Raw genomic sequence first — 16,977 nt, forward strand, 5'->3', positions numbered from 1 at the left:
ACTGGAAGCTGGTTTCTGGAAAAGGCCATCTTTCGGTTATAACAAACTGTACATCGCCAAACTTGAATCATATGATACATTTCTGGCCGTTAGATCCCATGCAAATAGAAAAGGTGCGAGGCCTATGCAATCGAAAAGAACAGCTGCCGCCCGCAGAAGCTTTCCGGCAATGGTTGCCCACCTGTCTCATGTGAAAACACCGATTGCACTCGGTTTCCTATTCCGGTACCAGCAAATATTCTCCCGGGTTGTCGCACCCCGCATTCACAGCTATAGCCGCCAACCCTTGTTGCGCCGAGCACCTTTGCCCGTCTGGCCTGCAGTGCCTGTGGCGTACTGCCGTTGGTGGTGCACTGCAAGCTTTTAATAGCTGACAACCCAAGTGTGCTGCCGTTCCCTGCTGCAAGTGGCACAATGTGACCAGCGAGTGTCATGTGGGTCAGCTTCGCTCTAGCAGCATCGTAGGCGTCGTATTTCGACGTCACCCCCCCACAGCTTGATTTCGTTTCAGTATCCCGTCACCATCTGTCACAATCAGTTTTAATATGACCACATGCATCTCAAGTTGCTTGGGCTCCTCCACTTCGATGCACGTTGGCGCCTCATGCCGCAACACACTGAGGGGGAAGTGTCAAAACTTCCCACCAAATGCCCCATTCTTAAAGCTACTGACCCAGGCGGACTATGAGAAGTGCTAACGTATGTGTACTGAAGCCGCAAGAATGACGGAGCCCATCTCAGGCTGCTCGGGCCCCATCCAGCTCGTTGTGCGTCGACCTCGGCGTGTGCCGGCGCATCGTGCTGCAACGATTTGCGCGCTTCTCCTTTCGTGGATGTCAACTACAGTTAAGAGTGGATGCGGCTTTCACACCGCGAAAAATGGCCAAAAAATCTATTTATTGAAAATAGCGTTTTCAGGTTCTATAACTAATCCTCTATCTGATTCTGAAATATCATCACTATAAACCATGTAGAACACTATAAACCATGTAGAAGGGCCCTAAAAAATTTGTTTTATCAGCCAAGGTGGCAAAAAATTTCGCGAAAATCAAGAAAGTAGCGTTTTTCAAGCCACAATATCTCTGGAACACTGCAACAGAGCGCCGCCATCTTGGTCTCGTTGGAAAGCGCATTTCTCCGTCTTCAAATTTGCCATTTCACCTATCTCCTTCATACAGAAACAAGCACACAAAAAGTAAATGATTGAAGGTGGTGCCGGAGTCTGCTATTGGCCGTGCCTGCCACGTGACTCCAGCACGGTTTGCCATTGGTCCAGCGCTCATGTTGTCTGCTGGGCTCTTTGCACCTTGCGAGCCTGGAAGTCTCCACTCTCCGTAATCTGGACGTGTCAAAATGGGCGCTACGTGGACATCGCAGTAGCGTAGCCGGTCCCTACATCTGTGGACGTCTTAGACCTGCGGCTAAGCATTCCGAGCATCGGTGACGCAGACTTTGCGACCAAGATTTATGCACAGAATCCTCAGGCATGCGGCTAAGCTTTTCAGCACTTGGTGTTTCGAAATTTGTGACCAAGCACATCGCGTATGCAATCCTCGTACCGCGGCTAAGCAGTTCGCGCATAGGAGTCCCCCGACTTGGCGATCAAGCACATCGTGTGCGGACATTTCGGACTCTCGCCTAAGCAATTTGTGCATTGGGACCTCTGACTGCGCGAATAAGCACATGGAGTGTCGACTTCTCGAGTGCATAGCTAGGAATTTTGCGCTTCGGCACCTCTGACTGCGCGAATTAGCGCATCGAGTGTCACTCCTCGAGCCCTCGTCTGTGCATTTTGTGCATCACCACCTTGGACTGCACGAATAAATGCATAGAGTGTCAACTCCTCGAGCCCAACACTAGACATTTCGCGCGTCGGCACCTCGAACTGCGCGACTAAGCACATTGAGCGTCGACTCCTTGTATCTGCGGCTAGGCATCTCGCACGTTGACACCTTGGACCTGCAACCAAGCACATTGCGCATTTACTCTATTATCATATTGTCACGATAGCTCCTAACAATATCTATCATACGACCCCTTCATAAAGATAACCTCATCATGAACTCTGTTCAGTAGGCCCCTTGGGCTGGCACAGACACCTGGCTGCAGAAATGATTAGGGGATCATACAAAAGTACAATTTTAGGAAAGCACCTAGCAGCTGCATATCTATCATTGGCTCTCTGATCCTAAGTTCCATAGCCATTGTCAAGTGAGGATGACTTGGAGGGCTGTTGACACTCAGAGCCTTCATTCAGTAACTTGGTCAATTCTAGCAAAAAAAAAAAAAAAAGCCTCACTGATTGTACTGGAGACTGCTATCAATCGGGCAGCCTGCAGGTACAACACTGGAACTAAATTCATGCCCACACAGAGTTCAGCACCTCACTTGGTTTGAAACCCAGGCACCATGCTCTTTGTAGAGCAGCAGTAAAGAATGCCATACAAAAAAGGGGTGATGAAGGCACACCAGACCAGAGTCCACATGTACAAGAAGCCCCACATCACAAAACACCCCCAAGACTACAGATTTGGTGCCTTTTAGAGAACTGAAGAGAAGTTGAAACTTTGAGAGCTGTTTTCTCAAAACTGTGCTTTGCCTTTCTGCTCATTTTCCGGGGCAGATTTCTTTGTTACCGTTTAACATATTGTTACGTGAACAAAGGATTAAGGACTGGAAACTATTTACAAAGACTTACAAAGGATAATGCAGTGCTGAGCCAGTTCAGCTGACAGCTCGAGAGCCAGATAGAGTTCGTCGTCTTTGTCGGGGCTCCTGCGTGCATCGTCCACAAGAAGCACGCAATGTGCATTTATCAATATTCTGACTCCATTTCTTTTGTCACATTCCTCGGGCTACAGTGCAGGTCGGGACATTCTCGCTTTCTTATCTCGACCCTTTGTTATTCACAATATGACTATTTGTCTGCCCCGAAAGTGTGCTTGATGCGAAGGTAACATAAAAAATGGCACTGCAAAAAATTTGTATTGCGAAAAAAGAAAGCAAGAATGTCACGACCTTCAGCATGAATTTAGCTATGCAGTTAATACGTAACAAGCCTTCTATCATGTTTTTATGTTCCCCAGGCTCTCCAGAAAGTTCAAGGGAAAAAAAATTGTGTTCAATAAGATTCAATAAAATGTTCTTGAGGCATCGCTCTGAAATTTTCATGGAAGCATCAGGAAGACATTCTAAACATTTTTGCCATTTTCATCAAAATACATGAAGAAATAAGGAAGTTGATTTTAAAAGCCACGTCCCCCCTTAGGTGTGTCAAATGTTTACCCACTTCGGATCGTACATTTTCTCAGTTGGTGTGTTTTTTTCTCAGCTGGTGTGTTTTTTCTCACATTTTTTTTCTCTTAATGTATTAATGAGGTTCTACTTTATGCACCAGCCAGCTAAGGGCTCCTCTAAAAAACATTTAAAAATATTTGCACTAGAAATTTGAAAATCCACTCACATATAGAGCATTACAAGCACATTTCACGTATGTGATTAGTTTCTATGTAGCCAATATAGTTCTTGAGTTATGTCCTACACAATTACAAAATATAGAGATATTGTGGGTACTTTATTGCGTAATAAATTTTTGCAAAAAGCTTTGTGCTGTAGCTTATTTAGCTCTCTGTAGACCGCTAAGGGCCAATATCTATTCAAACATCATCTACGATTACCGCAACTATGGAAGAAAAATTAGGATTCCTCAACTGAATGTTTCACAATCACATGAAATTAACCTTGTACATTTATGGTTGTCTTATTCAAATGAAATTTGGTGTACATACTCAAGCTTGAAGGCATGTACAGTGCTGATACCTACATGAAATTGCAATATCTCTCAGCAGTAGTTGCAAAAGTAAAAGGTTATTCTCAGGGATTCGAGAAAAAAAGAAATTAGTTGATATGCTCTAATCTTTTTGCATATTTACAGTAGTTGTGCACGCTGTTTGGCTCTGACTTCGTGATCTACAAAGAGCGAAACAAGCTACAGCACAATGCTTTTTGTGAAAATTTAGTACATAAAGAAGGTGTTTGTTCACAAATATAACTATGTTGTGCCATTGTGCATCACATAACTGAAAAACTATAAGAGCTACGCAAAAAGTAGAGATATTTGAAATTTGTGTAGAAAACTCCATAATTGCCTGAATTTTGAAAACCTCTAGTACGAGTATTAAAAAAAAAGTTCTTTCAAGGAGTGCGTCTCCTTTTAACAGCCGCTGCCCGACCTGAGCGCATCGCCGCAGCTGCCGGTGACACAAGCGTCGGCTACAATTTATTTTTCACCCAAAACAGGGACCAGTGAATTAAACTGGGGTCTTAATTTTATGTCTTGCACCAAGTGACGACCGCACTGCCAAAGTCTGTAGCACGAACAAGAGCTATGGTACGAGGCAAGTTGGACTCCACGAGTCCGGCCGCCACTGCACTGCATGCGAGACGGCCTGGCCGCATCACCCGCCTCGCAGTCTGCACGCCGCAAATAGCAGCCTATCTTGGTTTTTGCGAGAATTGATGCGATGAGAAATGAAGCATTATCGAAATGATGTATTTTGCGATTGTCAGCGATGTTTTTCCAATAGGGGTGTGCAAATATCGAATTATAGATTTTGAATCAAATATTGAATGTGAGAAATTGTAACGCTGTCTTTTATGCTTCCAAATTTTGTGCACTAAACAGTGCTGCACGTGCTCAGGAGGCTAATCGCATTACTAAGCAAGAATCATGCTAGATATCAGTAACCTAGGTACCTAGGAACCAACATGTATAGTAAGCGCTACTCTTGTTAGAGGGAACAACCAAATTCATACGCCAGCACTGATAACTACTCGGTTTGTATACATAGGTCTGGGAAATACTTTTTATCGATAGAAGGTCTTTCAAATAGAACTGAGTGCTTTCTTTCCACTCTGAAGCTGAAGAAATAGCGAAGTAGTCCTAAATACCAGTGGGGTTTTCAGTTTTATAGTGGGCCATATACTGTGCTTCATGGCAATCTTCTATTGCTTAGAAAGTTTTCCATTCCAGTTTTCTTCCAGAAAACAGGAGGGAGGCTTTTTCTACCTTCATGTCAGGTGGTTTCTGTGGTTGTCGTCGACTCATTAAGGCCAACCGGCATGACAGACAAAAGTGGGGAAACCGCATCACGTCGCTCGGCATCGCTCCAAGGGTCCATCGGCACCGCGTGGGTCTACCACGGTCGGCGCTGGAAGAATGGTTGTTCCGTGCACTCACTTTCCTTGGTGAGGCGGTTTGTTGGCTTTGTGAGGGTAGTGAATCGCTCTGTGAATCAATGTCGTTGATTTGGCATGAAAACATAACTTTATTTGCCTACACCTGATGACGGCATCTGCGATTAATTTTGATGGCTTAGACCGTAGCCAATGGTGTGGCGAATAAAGCTTGCTGCTGGGCAAGTTAATTCATAATTCTTATGAAGAATAAAATGCGCAACCCAAACAAGGAGGAGAGTTTAAGGAAAACGGAGTAGTACAAACTTTGAACAACATTTATTTTCGTCATACTCATCAATATGTATAAGTGCATACTAGCTCATGCGGGAAGAGGTAGCACACTGTACCAAAACAAAAGAACAACGAACGTTCCACTACAACAGGCCGCAGAAGAACATTTTCTCAATTTCATGCAGAGAAATTGACGTGTTGCCCATGAATGCACTACCTTTAAAAGAGTCGAGTGCTCGGCTAGTTGGTGAAAAATTCTAGATGAAGTCGGAATACTGCCTCGAGGAGGAGACGTCTTCAAGTTCAAGATACCCAAGGAGGTGGAGACACAATTACTTGTGGACCCCATACCTAAAAATATTCATCCTGTCCACAGCAACGGCAGAAGGGACGCCAGGGCCAAATGCATTCTGGGTAAACTGCACCACCAACAAAGCTCAGCCCTTTTTGTTGATGCAACTAGTTATGGTTCGGGCAACCACTACGCTATTGCCGTGGTCGATGAGAACGATAAATTAATAAGCGCGACGTCGCTAAGAACGAGCTTAATTCATGCCGCTGAAGAAGCAAGCATAACACTTGCAATTACAATGAGGAGAAGCTCCACGATTTTCTCCGGTTACCGTACAGCTATTAGGAACTACTCAGTCGGCTTCGTCTCAATGGAAGCACACAGGTTACTTATACACAATCTTAATACAGTGAAACCTCGTTAAACCGTAGTCGGCCGGAGCTCGGAAAAAGTACGTACTAAACGGTAGTACTGTTTAAGCGAAATAGCATGAGATCGCCCACTTACCTCCCGAAAACGGAACTCGGAGTGAGTGCGATGAAAGGGGAAAAAAACGTGCAGTATTTATTCACTTCGCGGGACGTAAGTGTTATTTTCGTTTGATGTCGCAGCGGCCTAGCACGACGACAGCGGCGGCCGCAAACTTGCTGAAGCTGCGTGCCAGCTTCTCAGCCAGCCCCCCTCCACTCGGCAAACACTCGCACGGCAGATTCCTCGTTGGCATTACGTATTCTCCGTGCACGCGCGCAGTAGTTCTGCATAAGTCCCGGGGCGCCTTTTTCATTGCCGGGTGCCGGAGTTCGGAAAACTTTTCGTTTGGAATAGTTACGTTATCGCGCCCCTGTTCTCCTTGCGACGATCGCATTCATGAGGCTGACGTAACGCGCAGCTTCTGCCACTGTCGGGCCCGAATAGCCCGTGCTGTCGCTTTCCGTGTCGTCCTCATCACTGTCGCTAGTTGACACTTCGGCAACAACAGCGGCAACGATGGTGAAAAGTCGAACCTCGTAGCCGACATCTCTTCGCGGTCGCAGCAGCGCTGCCGAGCAACTTCGCATTCCACATGCCACACACTGTAGTCAACAGCAGATCCATGTCGCGGGCCCGCGCCGACTTCTTCGTGTCACGTTCGGTATCACGGACGATGTCTAATTTTTCGTCTATGCTGAGCACCCGGCGTCTTTTTTATCCTAGCTTCGGCATGACGCGAGTCCTCGCTTGCACGACGCCGCAACGCTCTCTGGCACGACGTCCATGCGGCGTCGAAATGATGTTGATGTTGATGCGGCTTCACGTGCAAACGCACAGGGCGCTTGGAGGCCGTTGTACCGATCTCTGAGGCTTGTTGTTCTGCCGGGCCGCCCGATGGAGACGACGCACCGCCGTGTTTGCGCGACGAAAAGTGGAAACGCTACGTTTTAACCGATGCGTACGCAATAAGCTGGTACGGTTTATGCGGATACAAAATACATTATGTTCAATGGCCGCTGAGTCGGGGAATTGACTTTACTACTTTTAAACCGAAACTACTGTTTAAGCGGGTACGGTTTAACGAGGTTTTACTGTACTCATAATTACGAGCAACTGGATCGCTCCCACCTAGTCTGGTTTCCGGCTCATCAGGTCCACTCGGTCAGCCCCAATGGCTGCGATATTAATGAGCAAGCTCACTCTGCTGTGCGAGATCTCACATGCCGTGCATCAGATATACTGTCTATAACTTCTCCAAGATGACTGCGGCTTCTACAAAGACCCACTTAGTACTTTTCCCGAGATCACCTCACACTATAGGGACGGCAGGAGGTTTTTTCTTCCCCCCCATCAGAAGCTCAACCGAGCTCAGGCAGTCACATTAAGAATGATTCAAACTAAATCTTATCCCACACCTATTGTGCTTAACAAAATTGACCAGGATTTTCCCGCGGAATGTAAAAGTTGTGGACACCCTCCGTGCCTGTTTGATCATATGTTTTGGCTGTGCCCCAACCAAAGGGCTTCGGATCTCAACAGTGGGGAGGACTGGAGTCGGCGCATATCCAGCGAAGTCCTCCAAGATCAACTCCTGGCCGTCTGGAGAGCTCACGACATCGGGAAAGCCTTTGGCCTACCGGTGCTTACGTGGGTAGAGCCACCGACTTAGCCTGGGGGCTTTTGCCCTCGGCCCCTAGTTTTTCTGGACCAAAATGAAATTCTTGCCATGCCATGCCTTGGGCTAGTTGGTACACACCACATTTACTCGCATAATGATCGTGTTCGTGTAATTATCGCACCCCTGAATTTTGTCGTCAAAATTCGATCTTTTCTTTCCCGTGTAATGATTGCACCCCGAACTTGTCACAGCAATATGTTGTGTGCCTAGTCTAGCTAATGATGATCGCGCTTACCGTCTGTCGAATGCCACGCGATCGACTCTTGAAGACATACAAAGCGGTCTGCACTCGCCAAACATTCTGAAGCAGAAGCTCCATTTCATTCCTTTCATCTCTTTCTGCACTTCCATGAAAAAAAAGCTACAACAAAACTTACCTTGGCTTTATTTTTGTAGTCTTCATAATGGTTTTGGTCAACAACAACAACAAAATAGGCGCCTTTCGATTTCCGTCTGCACTCGTGGGCATGCAACAAATCGCGAGTGGCAACGATAGTAGCCACGTTTACACTGTTACGTTTGAAGTGTATCCTATTCATGCGCCGACGCTTGTAACACAGCTAACATATTCGCCCACCTTTAGTGGAAACGTGCCTTATTAGGATAGTAGTGAAGACAAATGCCACAGTTCCTGCAGCATACCCGTCATGTGTTTCTAAGTCACTGGCAGCTAAGCATGCTCATGTCTGTTTCTGTCCCCTCAAAGTGAACATGGCTATGTTATTGTCGCAAACTTGCGGATGTTTACGATATTATGTATTACTGACACGAAAGAAACAGTTTTAATGCACGTAATGTACTCGCGAGAAGAAGAAAAAAATGCGTTCTGCACGTTCGGCTTGCTCTGCCGACCGCCATTCTTGTTTTGGTGTCCCGCACTGTTCAGCAGCAGCTGCCTGCTTGTTGACTTGTCATCCCGCAGCAAACGCGGGATGAAAAAAAATTTTTTTTTCTTTTTGCGGGAAATTGAACTCGCCTAATGATCGCACCCCTGAATTTGCATCAATTTTTTTTACAAGAAAGTGCGATCATTATGCGAGTAAATACGGTACGTTGGCCAGGCGGGGCAGTGCATCCATGACCAACTCCAGGAGCACCCAAGAAATCTAGCTAATAAGGAAAAAGCACATCTTGCTGACCATTGCAGCAGCTGTCCCTCTTGTGAACCACGTTTCCGTAGCATGAAAATCCTAGGTAAGAGCAAGCAAAAGACCGCTCGTGAAATGTTAGAGGCATTTTTTATCGGAAAAGTCGGTCAAGAATATGTAAGCAAAACATCGACTGCTCTGTACAATGCAGAAATTAAATTCCTTTCGTGCCGAGCTTAATTGCTTAATGTTCAAGAAATTCAATTTTTCCTTGAAACGGTGAATCTGCCGTTTGTGAATATATATACCAGTAGGTATGGCTTTAATAAAATCGGTTGTTAGGTGCACCTGTGTTCATCTTCCTTTCTTTTGTACTGTCCCGTTGCACTATATTTCAAGATGGTTCTCATGCCATGCCTCTTGACACAACATCGAAGGCTTCCATCAGTTCTCGAGCAGTGGTGTCTGTGCATCTGCCTACGCAATAGTATGGCTGTGACGAAAAATTTCTGCCGGCTGATGTAATGGCTGGCTGAAAACGATTGTGGAAAGCTTGTCGCTAATGTGCTCCTACAGGTTCATAGGGGATCGGTCATGAGATAACATGAACAGTTAAATTGACGGCCGTTGAAGTGATGTTCGGGTCCACGGTCGGCCAGCCGGCAACTACTGCGAGCATGTGTACCAAGTTAGTCTGTATGCTCACAAGTGAGTAAAAAGCTTTGAACTGCGTGAGTCTCGTATCACTGAACTCTTGTATTCAATGTGATCAGCATACTTTCTGGTGGCTAGCCGGGCCCAATGTCCACACATGCTTCCATGCTTTCCACATGCACTGCTTTTCTTGTTCCCTCTGTTTGCATACCATTAATCGTTTCGACCGGCTGACCTGGTCGAACCTTGCAGCAATAGGTGTCACACACTGTGGTAACTCTGCACGCGTCAAGGCAGCGACCATGGCCGAGTCATTCGGCGTAGGCACAAATTATTCAAAAAATCAAATATCCAAGAAATTGAATACTAGATGTTTGATTCAAAATTGAATATTCGAGTATTCGCACACCCCTATTTTTTAAGCACCGTATGCGACAGCTTTGCCTTGAAGCCGTTAGTCCTAGCTACACTTTCTCAGCAGTAGATGGTGATGGACCGCTTATGTGGTTGGCATGGAAACCCCCCGCCAGCAGGACACTGTCTTCAGTACACTAAGGGAGTTTTGAATACACCAGTGGAAAGCTCCCTGCGCGCTGTTGCGGGAAGACGTCCGCCATTGTATTCCTTCCTTTACCCTTTGAGGGTTTTTGCTGTACATGTACAATGCCTAAATGATGTTTGACATTTCGTGCACATTTTACACCACTGGTTGTTGAGAGGGGCTTCCATCTCTTTGGAGTTGCCCAAAGTGTGCTTCCCCCCACTAGTGAGCACAGCTCGACTTGTTTAGCACTCGACATGCGGTCGCACAAGTTTTGTTCGCAACTTCGAATGCATATGAGGCGGAGATGCTATCATTTCTTACGGCTGCCAGAATTGCATTTTCGTTAGCACAGCGCAACCATAGTCCAGACATACTAATCAGTTTGTTTTTCTTTGCCTTCAGTTGTGTTTCCCTTTCAGTTATGGTTAGTGTATTCACGTACACCGGGGTGTGTGCATTTGTTTGGTGTGACCGCACGTGATGCCTCTTCTAGCTGTAACTGCTTAAGCGTTTCTTCTTACTTGTTTCTGACATGTTGTTTCTTCATTGATTTTGGGCCAATAACTTGCTAGCCGTAAATTTCGCTAGACATTTTCCTCAATCTCTTACTGTATAGCATATTTGTGTGCATACTGTTGGTGTGAGTAAAGCGCTTAAAGTAAAGCTTTACTCTAAAAGCTTTAAAAGTAAAGCTTGCTATAAATTTTTTCGGCATTCATTATTTTTGAATCATCTCCTACTTCTAGAAACAGCAGTAAAAAGAGAATTGACTGCAGAGGCACGGTTCTTCGGAAAACGTTCGACCCTGTAATGGTTAAGAAAAAGCACATTCTTGCAAATTGTGGAAACAGCCGGAAATAGTTGCGTGCAGTACACTGCCGCATGCACACATGACCACAGTGAAGTAAGTTCTATTTGCACCATATAGACAAAATTTGGCCATTAAAGCAGAGTCTGTTAATACTGGAATTTGTCGTATTGATAATATAGGCAGACCAGACTGAGTGAGAGGAATCTCTTATATCCAAAGGTATGTTGTGTATGGATACATTGTAACAGGCATGGACTGTGTAGTACAGGGAAAGCTCACAACTTAGGATTTCACGGGGTCTTCATCTAAGCAGACTTCATTACTGCACACATATCCCAATTATTTTGTCACCAGTGGGCTGGTTGGCAACTGATCGTCCATCAGAATCTAGCTGGTGGGTTCGACGCCACTACACAGACTGTCGTAAATAATTTTTCATCCCGAAAGGCTTACACCATATTTGTGAGAATCAAAATGAAGCTACTGCTCACCACAACCACTGCAGATGAATGTGTGGTTGGTAGTGGTACTATCGTGGATCGGAGACCAGGCAGTTCTGAAGGCACTTGGCCAAGATGACATCATGCGCGGTGCTAAATACAAGAATGGAAAGAGGCGCAAAGCATTCCCATGGGATTTCTGCTGATAACTTTTGCAATGTGGACTTCCCATAGCCTCTCAATTGAACACCAGCACCGCTTCTGCCCCCTTGCGGCACTTGGCCCACTCCGAGGATCTAACGAATTAACCAGTTCACAACCAATTATCTGAATTAGCTGGAGTTTAATGCCGTTAAATAAAGCTTGCACTTGCCAGAACCAGAGGGTGTATCAGAATTAGTCATTTTTTTTAATTAACGAGAGGTCAAATTAATCATATGTTACTACCCAAAAGCCATTCTTGCCATGAAAGCCAGAAAAGACAAAAGGATGAAAGACGTGTCAATGCTGCCTTAGGAAGTTCCCACACCATCTTGCCATGATGTTTTCGATGGCATTTGCAGGTACTAATTAATTGTTTATGGCTGAAAATGACAACATTATGATTTCAAGGAACCAAAAACTGAATTTAGAGCATTTAAAAAACTTTGAGTGCTACAATGGGCCCAGTCACTTGGAAATCTGTGACATGAAAGATGCTGGTGTCTCAGCATGAAACCCGAAAAGTGCCTGCATTTTCTCTGTAGTGATCCGCTTCCTGCTGCACCAAACTGGTCTAATCTGCATGTGCACCCTGCACTTTGCAGCGTGCGGCTGTCCCAGCTAGAGTCGCAGCTCGAGCGACCCATCGCCGAGGCCACGGGGGCCAGCAGTGGCCAGGCCCTGGCCCAGCTGTCGGCCAAGCTGCAGGCCTTCCTCAAGACCAGCGTGCTCTTCGCTGCTTCGCACCTGCAGCTAGACTCGGAGGTATGTCACTCACGGCAGTATCACCACTACTCGGGCTCCGTCGTTTCAAGCGCCAGCAGTTTTCCAGGGCTGCCAATTCGGCCACCGTACCAGTCAGTGGTCTAACCTCGGTATTATGAACACGGATATAAAATGTACGTAATGAAGTAAATCTTAAATGTTTGTTGCTGTTCTTTGCATGAAACGGATATATGGTCCTAACGAATTGGTGTCAAATGATATTTTTTTGTTCTGGTATTTGTTTCAGTTTATGGAAAATAGTTCAGTTCTGGTTCATCTCCAGAGGGGAAAATAATAATGGTCCATACTGGTTTGAACGGGTTCAAGTTCATTTGCATAACCAAAGAATAATTACTGGAAAATAGCACAAATTTATTTTATACAAGAACTGCTGTTAAGCTGACAGAAAGATTGCACCTGTTCTTCATCAGGCTGCATGAAGCTACAAAAGAAATATGCAGATCCAATATGAGTGAAGCAAAGCTCTATTGAGGGAGCGAGAGGAGAATATATTAAGGAAATGGCAAAGAGGTCCTTCAGCCTGCTTCTGTGTTCATGGTGGGAATTAGGGGGTCTGAGGAGCAATGATGCCAGGCAGTAGGATGTGACTATATACATGCTTGTGTTAAAAGGGCCCATTGAGAGCCTTGAATCTGGGCCTGTGGTAACCAAATATTCTAAGACAGCTTTGATGGCTCGTTTCGTCGATATTCCCAGGTCAATGGCCTAGTAACATTCATTTTTTTTGCTGAACTGCCTTGTTAATTGGTGCTAATGAAAAGATCAGTGTCTGCCATTCGAAGTCATACTGTGTAGGCAAGCAGCCAGTATACAGTGATCCCACTTGTAGCAATACTGGTTTTCGAATTATACGGATATAACAATGGCCAGCCAATGCACTGTCAACTTTTGTGTGTGTTCTATGGTAAAATAAACTGCTTATTATCATGCACCCATGCCTTGTTATCGGTTAGAACAACTAAATCTGGCTACGGAGTGTGTACTCTGAAAGGAATAAAGGTGATGACCATGTACAGCGACAGAACAAGTTCTTGCATAGCATAACGACAATGACACGCTGCTTTCAATCTGATTACAAAAGCACATTCAAATGATAAGTTAATGTTTAAGCTAGCAGCAACAAGTTGTGTCGTGTTCTTGACTGTTTCGGAGAATTGCGTGCGTCGCGGAGACAGCAATGAAGTGCTGTCTGGGACTGATAACAGTGGACAATAGGTGTAAATGAAGTTCCATTCTGTGAAGGTAAAGTTCACTCGTTTACTCTTTTTCTTATTGCCAAAATTGGAAGCATGCTTCTTTGTTGTTGTTTTTTTCTAGAAAATCAGGGACGTGTTCAGTTTCTGCTTTGTTTAGAAGCTCCTACATAATTTTTATGCTAGTCTTCTGCTTTGAAACCATAATAAATGGGTTCAAATTCGATTTGTGGTCGTGTTAGAATTGAGGGAAATACTGGCAAATGAATCAGTGTTTTGTTTTGGTGTATTTTCTGCCTGTTGTTTGATTCAATCTGCTGGATAATTCGACCAATGTCGTGGTTCTGTCAGAGTTAAAATAACTGAAGCCAACTGTGTATGCACTAGTTTCTTTCTTTATTTTAAAATCGATAAAAGTGTGGGGTGCAGCTTATACAGAGGTGTGACTTATAATCCAGAAAATATGGCATTGGAGTTCTGACGTACAACGTGTGGGGCGTCGCATTTAACCCTTTGAAGGTTTTTGCCGTACATGTACGGTGGTGGTTTTCTGTCCCGCAAGGTCGCTGCCGTACAGGTACGGTTTCGAACCTCCGTTTCAAATTTCGCGCCATAATGACGATCCGTGCTCACTAGGAGGTGCTGCCACCTCTCAGGACTTACAAGAAGCACTTGAAATTTGTGCTACCTTCTTGGGGAGATAAACAGAACTGACTTCTAGCTTCAGCACGTCGCGTAGACTGCCGCAACACCCCTTTTGTGGTTTCGGTTTCGCCGCGTGATCGCAACGGAGGCGCTCAAAATGTCATTATTCTGTTTATCGGCACTCTCTTGCAGGGGCGGTGGAAGTTGATTTCTATCTTGATTGGCGCTGCTCTTAGCTTATCACCGCCGTTTGCGGGGTATTCTCGCTCTCAGCGGCAACACGCTTTCGTGGTTTCGGTTCCACCACGTGATCGCAATGGAGGCGCGCGAAACGTGATTTTTCTCTTTGTTGGCACGCTCTCGCAGGGGCGGCGGAAGTTGATTTCTATCTTGATTGGCACTGCTCTTAGCTTGTTTATCACCACCGCTCACGAGGTATTCTTGCTCTCTGCGGCAACGGGCTTACGCGAGAAGGTGCCTCAGACCTCTGCCCAAGGCAGCTGCACGCAGAGAACATGTCATGTGTGCGCCAACACAACTCGTCACTCCAAGAGGAGAACAGACATGCATTTTAGGTGTGCAGACTGCGATAAGGCGCTGTGCGTAGAACCGTGTTTTAAGGAGTACCACACCCTGAAATACTACTAAACATTTTGCAGTTCTGTGTGATGTCGACACCAAAATACTGTTCCTGTTCCTAATTTTTTTTTAGTATTTATTCCCGACTTTATACATTTTGTACATTCAAGATCCGCAATAAAGTAATTTGACCACCTGGGAAAGTTTTTTTCAAAATAATTCGACCCTCAAAGGGTTAATTGCACCCGCACACGTTTCAGTTTATGCAGGACAGGGAATTGTCAGGGATTTTGAATAGTCTGAAAATACTCGGGGAAAACTCAGGGAATTTCTGCTTCTATCAGGGAAAATGAGCAGTAATTTTGTTGAAAGGGAACGTAAGCCGCGGTAATGCTGGCTCGAGTAACAGGAATCGTAACGAATTCTCTTAGATGCCGTGTCGTCCACTGGAGGAGTTGCCAGTGTACCGTCAACGACCAACTTTCCGGACACGCAGTAGTTTGGACGGCTTCACAGCACCATCACGTCCCCCATATAGTCAATGTATAAGAACGTCTGAAAGGTCGAAGGCAAGAACCCTTCTCCATCCGATTTTCCAGGCTTTTTGCCGTGACAACACTGGTCCTAAACGGCAATAATCAAAGCCACCATCATTGCCACACTTTTGATTAACTTGCCACCTCGAACCAGCACTCTCGCACACAGATCTACTGGCAGCCATAGCCACCACCGCGGCAACGCTAGGCCTAGCTGCTTCAATGTTCGCTGTTAAGCTTCTTGCCGTTCTGTGCCACATTTTTCATAGAAAGAATTTGCCGCTGTCAGCAATGGCACCGACTCTGCCTTTGTGGTCCTCGTGATTTGCTTCGAAGCTCGGAAAGCACGACGCATTGTTTAAGAGGAAGCTTTAGTTCGGGTGCTCCTATATAAATACGTGTAAAAGGAGAATTCGTTTTCTCGGCAACCACTGCACAAAATTCGACGAGGTTTGTTGCAACAAAAACTTAAAATCAAGTGACTGTTGGTTTCGAATTTTTGATTGAGGTCATCGATTGTTAATTAAAAATTGTCAAAAATTGAAAATTAAAGAAAGAATGAAACTATCAAGTTTACAACTCTGTAACTCATCAACGAAAAATGATAATATAATTCCATGAAATGCACCTTATAGTACATACAAAGCGGACAAAATTGATAGGTGACACATGAATCTCAAAAAAATGTAATACCATGGAAATACAGCTTTTGCAGAACCCTTATAAACAACGTAAAAAATTTAGGTAAGATGTAAAATGACATATCGAATTTGTCCGCTTTTAATGATCTAATGGATGCTGTTCATAAAACCGAGATATCTGTTCTTGTTGCAGAGCTATGAATTTTTAAACTTCATGCTTCTATTTTTTTCAAACTTCCGAATTTTGGAAAATTTTTGTAACAAAATTCAGGCCCTAAATCGAAATTCCGCTTCTAACAGTCACTAGAATTTAACTGTCTCTCCCAAACGCAACAAATTTTATTAAAATTGGTCCAAGGGTTATCTCAGAAAAACATTCTTGCATTTTACATGTATTTGAATAGGCCAAAGAATACATTATTGCTCCAAAAGAGGAAAATAAAGACTTGGGAAGGAAGCGTACGAAACGACAGATTGAGCGCTGGATCTGTGGTTTCGTACTCTTCCTTCCCAAGTCTTTATTTTCCTCTTTTGGCGCTACAATGTATTCTTTAGATCCCTACCAACTTGCCCAGCAACAAGTTCTACTTCAACAGGCCACATCGGCGTTAGGCCCCAGCTAAAGCTTCCTCTTAATGCCGGTTTTTGAAAGTCAGCTTCGCCTCAATACAGCAATTTTACGTGGTGAAGCATAACAAGAGTGGGAACAGGCAATTGTCATAGGGCACATTATATATTCCTTAATAAAAGACATGTTTTTTGCCACAAGTTAAAACACACACTAAAGGAGGACATAAAGAATACAACATGGGCGACGCTTCCAACTGAATAAGTTTGGGCAGTGACCCAGGAATATACATACATATACATGCATGTGCAGGCTGTTCACGAACCTATGTTATCCAGTGGTCAAACAATCTCATTTGCGATTTGTAGAGCAAGATAGATG

The 16,977-nt window shown here is 44.8% G+C and overlaps 1 protein-coding gene across 2 annotated transcripts in view; it reads left to right on the top strand.

Moving 5' to 3' along the window:
* LOC139055887 (plectin-like) overlaps nt 1-16,977 on the top strand; it is a 295,516-nt gene that overhangs the window by 148,345 nt on the left and 130,194 nt on the right. For both annotated transcript variants that reach the window (XM_070533491.1, XM_070533490.1), the window contains one exon: nt 12,254-12,413. In XM_070533491.1, coding sequence (XP_070389592.1) covers nt 12,254-12,413 — 160 coding nt within the window. The remainder of the gene's footprint in view (nt 1-12,253; nt 12,414-16,977) is intronic.

This window comes from Dermacentor albipictus, chromosome 2, assembly GCF_038994185.2.
Source record: "Dermacentor albipictus isolate Rhodes 1998 colony chromosome 2, USDA_Dalb.pri_finalv2, whole genome shotgun sequence".
NCBI lineage: Eukaryota > Metazoa > Arthropoda > Arachnida > Ixodida > Ixodidae > Dermacentor > Dermacentor albipictus.